General features: G+C 49.3%; 1 protein-coding gene across 3 annotated transcripts in view; it reads right to left on the bottom strand.

Moving 5' to 3' along the window:
• Positions 1-16,800, bottom strand: part of DHX35 (DEAH-box helicase 35) — a 117,805-nt gene that overhangs the window by 22,592 nt on the left and 78,413 nt on the right. The window contains exon 22 of one of the 3 annotated variants that reach the window (XM_027622276.1): positions 4,462-4,726. The exons of the other annotated variants lie outside the window; for them this stretch is intronic. Within the exon in view, the coding sequence (XP_027478077.1) occupies positions 4,601-4,726 (126 nt within the window). The 3' untranslated portion in view covers positions 4,462-4,600. Of the gene's footprint in view, positions 1-4,461; positions 4,727-16,800 lie in introns of those variants that run through there. 3 annotated transcript variants of the gene reach the window in all.

Raw genomic sequence — 16,800 nt, 5'->3', positions numbered from 1 at the left:
GGGTCGAGGGAAACTTTCCAGAGTCATGGAAATGTTCTCTGTCTTGACTGGGGTGGGGGTTACACAACTGTATACATTTGTCAAAAATCATTGACCTGTAGGGGTGCCTGGGTGGCTCAGTTGTTAAGCGTCTGCCTTTGGCTCAGGTCATGATCCCGGGGTCCTGGGATTGAGCCCCGCATCGGGCTCCCTGCTCCGCGGGAGGCCTGCTTCTCCCTCTACCACTCCCCCTGCTTGTGTTCCCTCTCTCGCTGTGTCTCTCTCTCTGTCAAACAAATAAAATCTTTTAAAAAAAAATCATTGACCTATAAACATAAAATGTATGCGTTTAGGGACACCTGGGTGGCTCAGTCGGTTAAGCATCCAACTCTTAATTTCGGCGCAGGTCATGGTCTCAGGGTGGTGAGATCAAGCCCCAGTTGGCTCCGTGCTCGGCAGGGAGTCTGCTGGGATTCTCTCTCTCTCTCCCTCTGTCCCCTCCCTAGCCTTGCTCACACACACACACACACACACACACACACACACACGAGCTCTAAATAAATGAATAAATAAATAAAATGCATGAGTTTTATCTTATGTAAATTGTACCTAAGTTTTTTTTTTTTAAATCCTTAGACTGCGGCGCCTGGGTGGCTCAGTCGTTAGGCGTCTGCCTTCGGCTCAGGTCATGATCCCGGGGTCCTGGGATCGAGTCCCACATCGGGCTCCTTGCTCCGCGGGAGGCCTGCTTCTCCCTCTCCCACTCCCCCTGCTTGTGTTCCTGCTCTCGCTGTCTCTCTCTCTCTGTCAAATAAATAAATAAAATCTTAAAAAAAAATAAAAATAAAAATAAAAAAATAAATCCTTAGACTGGAAGACAGGGAAAAAGGGAAGGGAGTTGCTTCCAGCCCGATGGATAATGGTCAAACACCACTGTCTGGCACATTGTGGAGCCCAGAGAGTGGTTTCTGAGTGAGTGAGTGAGTGGCCAAAGTTAACTCTCCCCAAAGACAGAGTCCACTGTTCAAATAAAGTAAGTTGCGGAGAGCAGCCTCTGGGAAGGTTTTATTATACCCACTCTACAGATGAGGCAGGTGAGGCTCAGAAAGTTCACTGGACTTGCCACAATTCACACAACTAATAAGAGGCCGGGAAAGAAAGTGACCCAGGCTCAGCTGCAGGCCCCAAATCATCATCACAATGAAGGGGGATGGGATTCGCTTAGAGTGACCCTGCTGGGCTGATCTGAGCCTTTTCAGAACAGAAAGCACTAACACACACTTGGTAGTGCCTGGGGCAGAGGAAGGAGGGAAGAGCCCACTGCAGACCACCACCTGCTCCCTGGAGTTGGCTCCCCACAGGAAGGCTGCCCTCAGTCAGCACACTCCACTGGGATGCTGAGGAGACGTAATGAGGGGAATGTGGACGGAGGTGTGGGCAGGAGTGAGGGCACCAGAGGCAGGGTGGAGCCAGCAAATGCCAGTCTGGTCCCTGCACCTGAGGGCTGAGAAGAGGTGGGGGCAGGGACACAGGAACACACCCCCATGAGAAGGGGACGAGCAGCCCCTCCAACACTGGAAGCCAGGGCACAGGGAGCCCCAGAGTCACAGTTCATGGGGATCAGCCTTCCCTGATGCACGGAACAGCAGGGAGATGGATGACAGAGCTGGGGCACCTGCAGAACATCTGGAAACGGGCCTTCGCTGGATCCCCCAGCTCTCCACTTAGGCCTTGATGAAAATAAAGACATTATTTAGGGGTGAGATACAGGCAGACGAGCCAAGCAGCCTGCTCGGAGGTGGGCATGAAGGTTGTTCTGGGCACAGAGGATGTCCTGTCAGCGTTCTGACTCAACCCAGCCCTCTGACCAGCCCTCTGACCCAGCTGTAGAGTCAGAGCTAACCTTCTTGGTACCTTCCATAGTGAATTCTATGTGTCAACTTGACTGAGCCACAGAATGCCCAGATAGCTAGCCAAACAGTATTCTGGGTGTTTCTCAATGAGATTAAGATTTGAACTGGTAAACTGAGTAGAGCTGATTGACCTCCCTAATGGGGGTGGGCCTCCTCCAATCAGGTGAAGGCCTGGACAGAACAAAAAGGCTGACCTTCCCCCATGTAAGAGAGCATTCTTCCATCACGGATCTGTACTTCTGAAACAAATAATGCAATATATGTTAAGAAAAAAAAGAAGAAGAAGAAGATATCAGGAGGGGAAGAATGAAGGGGAGTAAGTCGGAGGGGGAGACGAACCATGAGAGACGATGGACTCTGAAAAACAAACTGAGGGTTCTAGAGGGGAGGGGGTGGCGGGATGGGTTAGCCTGGTGATGGGTATTAAAGAGGGCACGTTCTGCGTGGAGCACTGGGTGTTATGCACAAACAATGAATCATGGAACACTACATCAAAAACTAATGATGTAATGTATGGTGATTAACATAACAATAAAAAATTATTTAAAAAACAAAAATTAAAAATAAAATAAAATAAAGAGAGCATTCTTCCTGATCGCCTCAGGACTGGGACAGCAGCCTTTTTCCTGCCTTCAGACTCAAACTGAAATATCTCTTCTGGGTCTTGAGCCTGCTGATCTCAGACTGGAATGACACCATGGGCTCTCCTGTGGCTCTAGTTTATAGGTCCACCCTGCATATCTTGGAACTTGTCAGCCTCCATAACAATGTGAACCAACTCCTTATAATAAATCTCTTTATATATTGTATGTACATATCATATGTAAATTAGCCATACGTATGCATCCTTTCTCTGTTTCTCTGGAGAACCCTAATACAGTGCTCCTCGGTCATCAGCATGGGGACAGGGCTCGATGAAGTTGACACAAAATATCCTGCTCCAGACAACCAACCAAAGGAAGGTGTCAGGGCCAAACATGAGGCTGCGAAAGTAGGCGAACTCCCAATCCTGGAAGTAAGGGATGCCAGCCGGGAGGCAGGGACGAGGTGGGGTCTGCCTGCCCACCTGCATTCCCCTTTGCTCTGGCTCCAGCACCCCGATCTGATGCGACATCATGTGGTTTGAGCCGGGCTGACCCGGCGCGCCCTCTGCATGAGCGCTGATACATGCCTGGCCAGGCAAAATGCACATTCTGCCTGACCCATGGCTGGTCCACACCAACGAGTCAGTCCTGCAGTAGTTGCTGGAACTACCATGAAAATTTAAAAATCTTCTCAGCTCTGGGTTGCTGAACAGTGAAGTGTAAGCCTAGCACTGTAGGAGCCATTCTGACTGAGAAGAACACAGAAAGGAAAGGAGCACTGAGAGCTAAGCAGATTCTGATGCCGCTGGTCAAAGCCCTGGATCCAGTGCTTCCTGAAGGTGGACATATCTCTAGATATCTTAGTTATATAAGTCAACAAAACCCTGACAATACAGAGTTCAAAGCTCAGGAACCAGACTGAAGCAAAGGGTGGAGGTGAGGGGCACAGGGAAGGGGCGTCAGTCCTATGAGATGATCTGAATGAGTGGGGGCTGGGGGAGAAGGGTGGAACATGGGCTGTTCCCCCCAGAGTCTCAGGATGCACAGCATCCAACTTCCTAGAGAGAGAGCGTATAGGGGACACACTCTACCACTCTGCTCAAAAGCCACCTCTCCATAGCCAAGACTCTGCCTGCCCTTCTGGAAGCTCAGTGCACAGGTATCAGTAGCTCCTCAGAGGCAGCCTCCCAACCCCAGACGGGGGACTAACGCCACTACACTCGTTAGCCAAATGCCAGGCGTGCTCGTTATCCTCAGTGAACTTTGCTGAAGAGATGCCATCTTGTTAATTCCTCCTGCACTGTCTCCGCCCCCAGCCCCCACATTACTTCCTCCAGCTTGGTCAACTCAACTTCTCAGATGTCCCCCAGAATCCTGCACTTCTCCCTGTCACCACTGCCTCCCCGGAGCGCAAGCCTCTGTCCTCTTTCCTGGGACCATGTCAAGGACCTCCTAACCCATCTCCCAGCTTCCACTCTCGCCCCTGGTATCCTTCCCCGCCCCAGCTCCAGGGCGAGCTTTCTGAAATGAAAGTGGAAATATGGTATTTGCCTGTTACACACACCCCACCCCACCCCCACTGCTCCCAGAGGAATGTTCGGCATCTCTAATCTGCCTTGACAGTTCCAGCATGACCTAGTCCCTGCTGATGCTCCAGCACCACCTGTCACCTTCCCCTTCCCACCACGCCCCAGCACCCCACTGTTTGACTCTCTAGTGTGGCTTTATGCTCCGTACACTTTTCATTCAAGCGCAGTGTACATATGGAAAAGGGCAAAAGCTAAGCGTGGAGTTTCCCAAAGTGACCCATCCATGAAACCAGCACCCGGATTTAAGGGGGGTGCAGAACAGTATCCATACCCCAAACCCCTCCTCTCCTCTTCCAGCCCCACTCCCCCCACCCCGAGAGTAAACGCGTTCCCACTTTCCAGCCGTAGATTACACTGCCTGCTTTTGGAAGCTGACCCCAGTGTACTCACAGCATCTCGCCTTCTGTTGCTGGCTGGTGTGGCTCAACATTAAGTCCATGAGATTCATCGTGCTGTGTGTACTTCATTTTCACTGCTGTGTAGCACTCCAGTGCATGAGCAGGCCACACTTTATCCATTTTACTGTTGATAGATGTCAGGATTCTTTCCAGTTTGGGTTATTACGAATAAAGCCACTATGAACATCCATGCGTGTCTGCTTTTTGACAGACAGACAGAAGCATCCATCCCGGTCCTGGCACTGGAATTGAGGCCATTTTGCCTGGAAAGGAAGCGCTCCCTTCAGACCTCCCAATTCAGGGTCCGGACAGTGTATCCTGAAGCTGGAGGAGGGGCAGGAATCCTCAGGTTCCCAGAGAGGAGGAGCCTTCAGCCAGCGTGAGGCTACAGGCCCCGAGCTCGCGGGTGAGCTGCCGAGAGAGGCGTCCGGCTGAGCCATGCCCTGATTTCCCACCCACAGGAACTCGGAGATGTTTGTGGAGTTAAGCCTCCTAATTGGGGATCACTTTTCGCACAGCAATAGATAACTAACTAGTAATCCTGCTATCCAGAGCTACCCAGGCTACGTGTCCATGTGCAGGGCACAGTGTCGTGTGTAGCTGTCCATGTGCCCATACGGGCTTGTTATTTATCAGCAGGTGTGTTTTGCCACAATAAGGCTGCATAACAAATCACGCTGATACACAAGGACCTGAAAAAACTATTCTTGCTCACAGGCCTATGGCTCAGCAGTGCCCAGTCACGCACCTGTGCTCAGCAGCCAGGAACGCAGGGCACCTCTGCTGGCCCGGACTGGGCGCGTTCATGGGACTGCAGGGAAGACAGCTATACGACAGTCTAGGATGGCCTCAGCTGGGGGAACTGGGTTCCTCTGCATCTGGCCTCCAGGGGTCCCTCTGCCTCCAGCAGCCTAGCTCAGGCCTGTTCATGTGGGGACTGTCCTAAGACAGCCAGGGGAAGCTACCAGGCATCTGGAGGCCCAGGCTCGGGACAGACTCACTGTCCGTTCCACGTCACTCTATTGTCCACAAAAAGGCTCAAGTCCAGCCCGGTTCCAGGGGGTGGGCAAATACACTTGGCCTTCTATTAGGAGAAACTGCGGAGTCGCATGTGAAGGGTGTGCATTCGAGCAGAAGCGAAGGAGTGAGAACGTTTTTTGCAATCTATCCCAGCTACCCAAAGGCGAGGTGTGTGAACTATCTACGCCCTTGGTCTGCATCTCAGCAGACTCTGGTTCAGGGGCAGCACCCTGACTTCAGGGCCTGTGTTCGGGTTTTCCTAACAATGTATAGTGTGTTCACATGCAGGCAAGCAGCCAACCCCCAGCCTCGAGGACAATCCTTGCATAAAAACAGAAGGTAGTCCGAGTACACACAGAGACATACAGGTTGGCTGGCAACAGAGCCAATGCAAGCAGGCGCACCCAGCTTGGAAAGCATGGTAGGAAGGGCGCACACACAAGCAGGCGTACACAGATGTATTATGCACACATAGCTTCGTGAGCTGTGCACACTGAGGCCATCATAACCACACCACCCCCCACAGGCCTCACGGCTACAAGGGGTCTGCTGGCTCTGCATGCACCATGCACACATTCCTGCATGAGTTCACATGCATACACACTCCTGGTGGGTGACTCCCGGCCGGCATGTGAACACACAAACAGATCCGCACCAATAGATCCAAACTGTTGAATTCGTCTCCACTGGGCTGTTTTCTGCTTCCAGAAAGATGAATGTCCTCCTCTCAAAGATGAGCTGCCGACCCCACAAATCACTGTTCCTCGGCTCCTGTGCCCTCCCACCCCCCGACCCTCCCCCATTACTCATCCAAACGGAAAATGCAAAGAGTAATAATAATTAGACAAGGACAAATCACTGGGCTGAGTTGGGGATGGCTCCACTCAATAAAGGGCCGTTTCCCTGGCAACGAGGGCAGGTGCTGGGAGGCAGGTGGGCGGGGGGAGGCCCACAAGGGGTGGGTGTGGGGAGCTGTAGACCAGGGCTCAGTCCCTGCGCCAGTCCAGAAGTTTCGAGAACCCCGGCTCCAGGGGACAAGGCAAGTCCAACCCCAATCCCAGGCACACTCATAAATTTTTCTTTTGAAGCACACATTCAGTGAAAGGGAGATTTATGAAGGTCTGTCACATCTTATATTTGACATTAAATGGTGCAAATCTTATCATTTTTTTTCAAAAGCTTATCTTTTGCATCCAAAGAGTTAAAATTTTTAAGAAAAATATTTTAAACTATTATATGTGCTACGTGCTCTTTTTTTAAAAAAGTAAATAATATGAAAGAATATAAAATAAAAAATAAAAGTCTGTCACCTGTAAGCCCAGCTCTGCTCCCCTGACATGGATACCCTAAACCTTTCTACAGGCACATCCTGCAGGGTAGCGGTAGAGCTTACCGGCACCTCTGATGTGCCGTACACTATTCCGAGCACTTTATGTCCATGAGCTCACTTAATACTCCCAATAACCATATAAGGTAGATACCATTAAACCCCCATTTTTCAGAAAGAAAGTTGAGGCACAGAGTCCAGTGAGTAGCACAACCAGGATCCAAACCCAGAGAGTATGGCCCAGAATCCAAACTCTTTTCTACGACACCCTACTGCCTCTTATAATCCCTAAGACACTAATCTCCATCCTGTTTTCTGTCTTTCTGCATACAATCCTCATGATGATGGAACTGGACTGTCCGGAGGGTTAGGGCTCCAAGGCTTGCTGAGGAGGAGGCAGGGGAAGAGGGAGAGGGGGCTGCAACCTGGGGAGGGAGGGCCAGGGGGTGCCCAGGATGTGTCATTGACCGCCATCACCCTGGGGCCTCACGAAGAGGCCCGAGCCCTGCGTTGGCACAGAAGAGGTGGAGTTGTCCATCTTCACATGACCACACCCTTCTGGAATACTGGAAGGGCCCATTTTGCTGCCCCACATCACCCTGTGAGGGGGGTTCTCGTATGTTCCTAGGGGAGGAGGGACAGCCCCCTTGAAGGACTGGCAGGGGGGCTGTGAACCAGTTCTGTCTGTGAGCTGGTTGTTGTCTGTGTGCATCTCCCTCCCCTCCATTCCCCGCCCCCCTGGGCCCTGCTCTGCCCCAGGAATCAGGACGGCATCCCTGAGCTCCCTTCCCAGGCCAGCAGGAGGCCCTGGCAGGAAACCAAGGGGGCAGTGGGGCAATCAGGAAGGGGTCCCTTCCCCAGCTCCTCCTCTGTCCCGGGGCGTGACAGTTCCCCTGTGGTCACTGGTGCCTGGCGCCTGGACAGCCCTTCCTGGCCCCTTTAATCCTGCCCACCTGCGTCTAAATAGCCTCTTCATTAGATTCTCTGAAATTAAACCCTGCCACCCTTCTAAGCATTTGATGTACGTCTCTTTCCTGCCAGGACCTTGACTCATTTGATTCAATGCCAAAACCCAGTGGTGTGGTGTGCTGGGAACGCTCAGGTACTGCGGGTTCAGCCGTATATGGGTGCAACTGCTCTGGAAAACAGTCTGGCTTTGCCTGGTCAAGTTGAAGATACGCAAGACGGTGTGATCTAGACATCCTTTCCTGGAAACTTGCCCTAGAGAAGTGTGGTCTGTGTACTTCAGGAGACCTGTAATAAGAATGCTCCTGGGCAGAATTGTTTGCAATCACCCCAAACTGGAAATAACCCGTAAGCCCATCAAATGTAAAATGGTGCAATTATAGCCACTGTATTATTAATTATAACACCGCATAGCCAGACAATGGAATAATATTCGGCACAGAAAAGGAACCATGGCTCCACACAAAAACACGGATGAACCCTCCAAAACATACAGTTAAATAAAGAAGGTAAGACACAAAACAATATATATGATGGAATTCCACGGACGTCAAATCCAAAACAGGCCAAACTCAACGATGATGTTCAAGGATACATACTTAGGAGAGGAAAATCATAAAGAAAAGCAAGAATCCTACAAGATTTCTGACCAGTGCTGTTCACAAAGGTCAAGGTCATGAAGAACAAGGAAAGACTGAGGAACTGTCGCAGACCGAAGGAGACAATGACAACCGAACGCAATTCAGGATTCTAGGCTGGATCCCGGAACCAAAAAAAACATGAGTGGGAAAATCACTGAAATCCAAATAACATCTATAGCTCAGTTGATGGCATTGTTTCGACGTGACACCCTTTGGTGGGTCTATACACTGTGGCTATGGAAGTGTCTTCAACAGAGGACGCTGGACAAGGGGTAGACAAGCAGTCTCAGTATTCTTTCTGCAACCATCTTGTCAATCTAAATTTATTGCCGAACCTTCGTGCACTGTTGGTGGGCATGCAAACTGGTGCAGCCACGCTGGAAAACAGCATGGAGCTTCCTCAAGAAGTTAAAGATAGAACTACCCTACCACCTGGGAATCACACTACTGGGTATTTACCCAAAGAATGCAAAAAACACTAATTCAAAGGGATACGCGCACCCTGATGTCTACAGCAGCATTAGGTACAACAGCCAAGATAATGGAAGCAGCCCAAGTGTCCATCGATAATAAATGGATAAGGAAGATGTGGTCTATATATGCAACGGAATAGTACTCAGCCATCAAAAAGAATGAAATCTTGCCATCTGCAGCAATGTGGATGGAGCTAGAGAGTATTACGCGAAGCAAAATAAGTCAAAGACAAATACCATATGATTTCACACATAGGTGGAATTTAAGAAACAAAAAAAAAAAAACGAGTAAAGGGGGAAAGAAAAGAGAGAGAGAGGCAAACCAAGAAACAGACTCTTACCTATACAGAACAAACTAATGGTTCCAGAGGGGAGGTGAATGGGGGCATAGGTGAAATGGGGGGTGGGGATTAAGAAGCACCCTTGTGTGTTATGCTGAGTGAAATAAGTCAATCAGAGAAAGACATGTATCATATGACCTCACTGATATGAGGAATTCTTAATCTCAGGAAACAAACTGAGAGTTGCTGGAGTGGTGGGGGGGGTGGGAGGGAGGGGGTGGCTGGGTGATAGACATTGGGGAGGGTATGTGCTATGGCGAGTGCTGTGAATTGTGCAAGACTGTTGAATCACAGATCTGTACCTCTGAAACAAATAATGCAATATATGTTAAGAAAAAAAAAAGAAGAAGAAGATAGCAGGAGGGGAAGAATGAAGTGGGGGAAATCGTAAGGGGAGAGGAACCACGAGAGAGGATGGACTCTGAAAAACAAACTGAGGGTTCTAGAGGGGAAGGGTGTGGGGGGATGGGTTAGCCTGGTGATGGGTATTAAAGAGGGCACGTTCTGCATGGAGCACTGGGTGTTATGCACAAACAGTGAATCATGGAACACTACATCCAAAACTAATGATGTAATGTATGGTGATTAACATAACAATAAAAAATTTAAAAAAAAAGCACCCTTGTGATGAGCACCAAGTGTCCTATGAAAGTGTTGAATCACTATATTGCACAATTGAAACTCATATTACACTGTATGTTACTGAAATTTAAATAAAAACTTAAAAAAATTAAAATATATTCCCCCCAAAAGATTCTTTTTTTAAGATTTTTTTATTTATTTATTTGACAGAGAGAGACAGCGAAAGAGGGAACACAAGCAGGGCAAGTGGGAAAGGGAGAAGCAGGCTCCCAGCTGAGCAAGGAGCCTGATGCGGGGCTCAATCCCAGGACCCCAGGATCATGACCTGAGCCGAAGGCAGACGCTTAACGACTGATCCACCCAGGCGCCCCAAAAGAATTTTTTTTCTTAAAGCAATGATGATTGGGCGCCTGTGTGGCTCAGTGGGTTAAGCCTCTGCCTTCAGCTCAGGTCATGATCCCAGGGTCCTGGGATCAAGTCCCATATCCAGCTCCCTGCTCAGCAGGGAGCCTGCTTCTCCCTCTGACTCTCCTCCCTGCTCATGATCTCTCTTTCAAATTAATAAAATCTTTAAAAAAAATTAAAAGCAATGATGATTAGCATAACACTAAGCGTAACAGTTACCTCTTGGAGGAACTGACTCAAGAGAAGAACGTGGGGTGTTAGCAAGGTTTGATTTCTTTTTTTTTTTTAGGATTTTATTTGACAGAGAGAGAGGGAACACAAGCAGGGGGAGTGGGAGAGGGAGAAGCAGGCTTCCCGAGGAGCAGGGAGCCTGACACGGGGCTCGATCCCAGGACCCCAGGATTATGACCTGAGCCGAAGGTAGATGATTAATGACTGAGCCACCCAGGTGCCCCAAGGTTTGATTTCTTGACCCAGGTGTTGGGTCACTGGGTATTGGGTCCCCGGATGTCTGCTTTATATGTCTGCTTTAAACTGAACATTTACATGTTACGCACTTGTCTGTATATTAGCTATTACTTGTGACTTTTTTGAATGTTAAAAAAAAAAGACCAAAGATTACCATGCCCTGCAGAGATGGGAGAATAGAAGCCCCTCAGCTTGTGAAAAAGGAAAGAGCCTTGGTGCAGGTAAATAAAACCTTTTTCTGGTAGAGAGAGGGCAGAGAGGAGAGTGGGAGGGCATTAACAGTGCCTTCACCTCAAACATGGAGCAAGTTCATCCCCATTCCATACGCAGAGGTGTTTCTGCACAAGCAGGCTCCCGAGACACTGAGTCATGGGCATCTTCTGTGTGGACGCCTGCTTGGAGCTGGGCTCATTCTTTCTCAGCCCTCTGAGAGCGGCTCCACCATGACTCAGCCCGCCTGACCCCCGGTGGACACGCAGGCTGTCCCCCAGTGGCTCACTGGCACAGGCCAGGATGCAACCTGCCTCCTCAGCCAGCACCCTGTACGAGACCTTGGCAGAACTCTCCAGAGACTCAGTCCCCCAACTGGAACATCTGGTCGGGGTCAGAAAGCTGTTGTCAAGTATGAATCAAGATGGGAAAATCCTGCCCTGTTTGTTTTTACTTATTTTTATTGTGAAATATGTATAATGTAACGTGGCATTTTGATCTCACTTCTAAGTGTACAAGTCAGTGGTGTTTAGGACGTTGGCGTTGGGCCACCATCACCAATAGCCAGCTCCAAAACTCCACACCGCACACGGAACTCTGTACCCATTAAGCAGTAATGCCCGGTTCCTCTCTCCCAACCCCAACCTCTAGTCCACCTTCTGTCTCTGCGATTTTGCCTCTTCTAGATATTTCATAACAGTGGAACACAAAGGACAAATGTCATGTCAGCCCTGTTGCTTTTTGCCTGGGAGGGCTCTCCCCATTCAGGCACCAGCCTGCCCCCAGGGGGCGAGTGGAGCAGAAAAGAACAGAGTGGGAAAGTCTGGCTTTTAGGTTTAAGATGTAAGATTCAGAAGAGTGTGTGCTGAAGCAGTTGTTCTTCCTGCAAAGAGGGAATTAAAACCAGGAAAATTTGGAGGAGTAGAGGAGGTGGAGAGTAAGAAGCTGATGCTGAAGGTGTCCAGGAAAAGGTCTCATGTGGCACCTGCTCAGGGTGCGTGCTAAGGACGGGACGGGGAAGGAGCACTGGTACCTCGGATGAGACTGGGTATCTGACAGCGGAGGTGACCTGGACCCACTTGCCACCTGCACCCCTAGTCATGCTGGCAGCGATGGACGAGGGAGATACAGGGCCTACGGCAGCAGCATTCTCAATGCTCTGAATGTCTCTGCTTCTGAGGACAGAGAAGTGAGCTGAGACACCACAAGGGGTCTCAGCATCATGTGGCAATGAGCAAATGCAGCCAACAAATCCAGGGCAGGTCCATGGGCACCTCCATGGACCGCATTCTGGGGGTGAGGGCTCACAACCCAGCAAGGATCCACTCTACATAAATACCCACCATCCCCAAGTACAGTGCACCCCCAGGAAGAAGGGGGCAAAAGGAGAAATTTTAATTGGCTGAGAAGACCCTCAAGTGGTGAGTTTATCTTGAATTAGTGAGATTTCATTACCTGCCAGATGGCGAAAGGGCATGTGTATTTGGAAGGGAGTGGGAGGTACTGAGACAGAAACCAAACTCTGTTACAAAATAACAAAAACTTGCATTTCCTGCCCAACTGAGTTTTGAAGACTAAGAATCCCAAACCTCTGCTCACATTTTATATCACAATGGCATTTTCAAACCGTTCTCCATAAGAGCTATGCCCACTCGTGCTTCCCTAATGAACAGGTAAGTGTGCTGTTTCCCCACACCCACACCAACATCCACTGCCGATCCAAAAAGTACCCTTAAAACAAAATTAAGTTCACTCCTTTCCAACTGAACAGTTAGTTACATGCACCAGTCCATGACATTACGAATACTGTCCACACCAGCTCCTGGCACAGAATGGGAAGAGAATATCAAACCAGAGTTAATGAACTTGGGACCAAGTTCTTGGCTGGGAAAATATTGGGGCTCATGAGAGATGTTGTTCCTTGGGGGGTTGTGAACATCATGTCCAAGGCAACATTCACAAGGGAGACAATTTTATTAGAAGGCAGCTGGGAGGGAGCATTGCGGGATGGTCTATGAGGCTCACGGAGGACAGAGCCCTGCAGACCCTCCAGAGTCCGGAAGACACCCCTGCCTACCCAGCAGCCAAGCTCAGCATCTTCCTCTGCCACAGACCCATTCTCTTCCTGCCCCACTTTCTCCATCTCTCAGGTCCCCAGACACCAACCTGGGTATCTACTCTAGGTCCTCTGTCATCAATCAGACTTTTACTTCTTTCTTTGCACCAGTGCACAGATTCTTAGGGCTTGGGGAGACCTCAAAGTTGTCAAGTTCAACTATCTAACAGATACTTTAACTCCCCTATGGCCCCATCAGTGATGGACAGCTCCTTCCTTCCCAACACAGCCCATTCCATCCTGAACCCCCTGGGTGTACAAAGTCCTCCTTAGGAGCTGGAAGCTGGGTATCTGTAAGTTCCACGTTTCTCCAGAACACACAGAGTGCATGCAACCCCCCTTCACATGCCAAGACTCATTTCCTCCAGAACCCCATGTGGGTTTCCTAGGGCTGGCATAACAAATTATCCAAAACGTGATGGTTTCAAACAACAGAAAATCATTCTCTCACAGTTCTGGAGGCCAGTCTGAAATCAAGGTGTCAGCAGGATTGGTTTCTTCTGGAAGGTCTGAGGGAGAATTTGTTCCATGCTTCTCCAAGCTTCTAGCAGCTGCCAGGAATCTTTCGAATTCCTTCGCTTGTGGCTGCACCAGTATAATCTCTGCCCTTCTCCTATGTTTCTCCTCCTCTGTTTTCCTCTTCTTATAAGGACACTGGTCACGGGATTTAGAACGGGATTTAGAGCCCACTCAGATGATCCAAATAAGGTTATATATTCCTCCATTTGGGCTGCCATTAACAAAATACTACAGACTGAGTAGCTTAAAAACAATAGAAATGTGTTTCTCATAGTTCAGGAGGCTGGAAGTCCAAGATAAGAGTGCTAAGCAAAGTCCTGTGAGGGCTCTCTTCCTGAGTTCATAGCCAGCATCTTTTTGCTGTTTTCTCACACGGCAGAAGGGCTGGAGAGCTCTGGGCAGTCTCTATAAGGGCACTGGTCCCATTCAGGAGGGCTCTACCCGAATCACCTCCCAAGGGCCCGACCTCCTCATGCCATCACCTTTGGGGTTAGGATTTCAACATGAAATTTTGGGAAGATATAAACATTTAGACCATAGCGGATCACATTCACAAGTTCCAGGGGGACGTACATTTGGGGGCTCCATTATTCAAGCCAATACATCCTTTAAGTTCTTTATTCTGCCAAAAGACAGCCTATCTTCCTGCCATGCTTCCGATGGCAAAATGTCAAGTCTGTTCTACTTCCTTTGGAGTAAAACAAAGTATGCCTATATGTATATACACACATATTTTTCACAAAGTTGCCATCATCTTGTTCTCTCTGAGTTTATAATCTATATTTATAGTTATATTTGGAAATCATGATTCAGTAGAAACCTACAAAAAAACAAAAACAAAACCAAAGGTCTAACAAACAGGCAGAAAATGGTTTTCTTTCTTTATCTCTCCATCTCTGTATACCCCGGCCTGAAGGAAGCCAAGACCTGAGACTCCGACCTAAGTCTGTTTTACCATTTTAGAATTCCGTGAGAGTTGCCTGTGGAAAATGTAGTTAGACATGGTTGGCTTATAGTCTTTCCCATTCCCAAACTCTTGACAAGTAAGGACAGATGAAAAGATCATAAATATGAATACAGCGTGTGACATATAAGACATAATGCATGATACATACTGCTATGTATAACTTATTTATATATAAAATTTTAGCTAGCGATCCATGCAGTGAAAATAAATAATAAATCATAAAGCCAGGTAAGGAGGTTGAGAATGAAAGAGTGTTATTTTAGGTAAGGTGGGCAGGAGAGACGTCCCTGAGAAGGTCACATCTGAAGAGACCGAAAGGAGTCCGGTGCGAGCAAAGGAAGCCCCAAGGGACAGCACGTCACACCATCACACCAAGGGAACAGAGAGTGCAAAGGTCAAATTAGAATGTACTCAAGACAGTCTTTTAAAAGCAGATTCCTGGTCCTGGTCCCCCACCGAGATTCTGGTTTAGTAAGTCTGGGAGGGACTCAGTTATCCCCACGTTCATCAATACAGGCAGTCCGAGGACCATATTTTGAGAAAATATGGTTTTATATTTCCCCCATCGTTTAGATCCTCAATCATTCCCAATGAATCTGTTCTATGCTTTTATAAAACCCCAACAGCTTCAGGGTTTAAGGCCTACACACACTAAAGTCAGCTACCAGAGCACAGAGGAGTCTCCCAACACCCTCCTCTGCACCCACATGGCCTTCAGCAATACCCACAGAAGATGGGGCCCATCTGGGGGCTCTGGGATTCAGGGGCCGGGGATTGGACAGGCTGTAAGTGCTGGTGGGTGAAGGGTCTGAATGGTGTGCAAGTCACTCTCCGCCCCTCACATGGGTGCCCTGCTGTCTGAATTCAGGGCAAGGTACAATGATGGGAAATGCCCCTTCCTCCAGATATAGCCTTGGTCTACCTACCGGGTCCCCGGGCATCCACACTGCACCCCTCAAGGACTCTAAAGTAACGACCGGGGCAGCAGCGGTAAATCCCAGGCCCACCCCTTACTGGCTACACGACGTAAGCAAGCGATTAGACCTCTGAGCTTCAGTGAACCCATCCAGAAAATGGAAATAAAATTCCCATCCCTGAGGGCTGAGGGCTGGTAGCAGAGGACACATGGTACAATCTCTGAGCCACAAAGGCATCCCATAAAATGTAACCCTTAATGTGAATGATTTCATTATTTAACCCAAATAAATCTGGTGTGCCCATAAGCCCAGTCTCAGTCTGGTGGCACATTTAACGAAACCCAGTCTGACACTCAGAAGGTTCCCGGAGGTCATTCTGCTCCCATCCCTCAGAGGGGGTCAAAGGACGCCAAAGGCATTACCCATCACATAACTGCTTAATATGCCGTTTGCATATCCTTTTATTCTTTAACTGTTCCCCTCCCCCCCAACCCCCCCCCCACAGTTCCCTTGGAACCTCTCCCCGTCCCCCAATTCCTCTCTCTCAACTCCTGGCCAAAACACTCTCACTCCCACCCACACAGCCCTCGCACTTCCCCCTCTCCTTCCTTTCCACGTCGTCCACGATCTCTCTGTGGCACATCTCAGCCTTTTAGATACAATTTCCCAATCCCCACTTCCCCCTCCACTGGCCCAGTAATAACCACGCCTGTCATTACAAATGTTGCATCTTTGGCGCTGTAGGCAGAGGAAGTGGTGATACTCGTGAAAAAGTAAAGAGTGTAACCCACAAGCACACAAGCTCATCTCCCAAATGCAAATGGCGTGAGACATAGTACGCACACATACAGACACGTGTGCAAGGCACATCTGTGCATACATGTGCTGTAACAGGCGTGTGTGTGCATGTGTGTCGTGTGAACATGGGACGTGCTTACCATACCGGCTGTGGCACGTGCGTGTGTGCACACACATCTATGTGTAAATGGCGTGTGCCGCAGCGCATGCACATGCCGTGTTGGCCCCGGGGTTCCGTGGTCCAGGCCTGCATCAAGCCAAGAAACGCTGGTCCAACAGCAGCCAAGCCAGGCCTCCCCCTCGCCAGCCAGTCCTCCCTCCCACTGGCCTCAAGAAACAAAGACAGTTTAGCAAGAACTCCCCAGCTAAGCGGTTTTTTTAAGACCTTCAGCCAGCAGTCGCCTGGCTGAGCTGAACGTCTCACTTTATTAGTGAGTTTGGCCTTGGGTGTCTGGCTGTTTGATCAATCCTACCGGGGGTCAGTGATATTTCCTCCGGGCCCCCCACCCCCGCGCCCGCCTCTCCACGCACCTGATGAACAGCAGTGCCCCTGGACCGCTGATCACCTATTGATTTTCCAGCCGGAG

This window comes from Zalophus californianus, chromosome 8 (assembly GCF_009762305.2).
Source record: "Zalophus californianus isolate mZalCal1 chromosome 8, mZalCal1.pri.v2, whole genome shotgun sequence".
NCBI classification, from domain to species: Eukaryota; Metazoa; Chordata; class Mammalia; order Carnivora; family Otariidae; genus Zalophus; species Zalophus californianus.
Note: the sequence above shows the minus strand (reverse complement) of the source record. Positions and strands in the feature narration are given on the sequence as shown.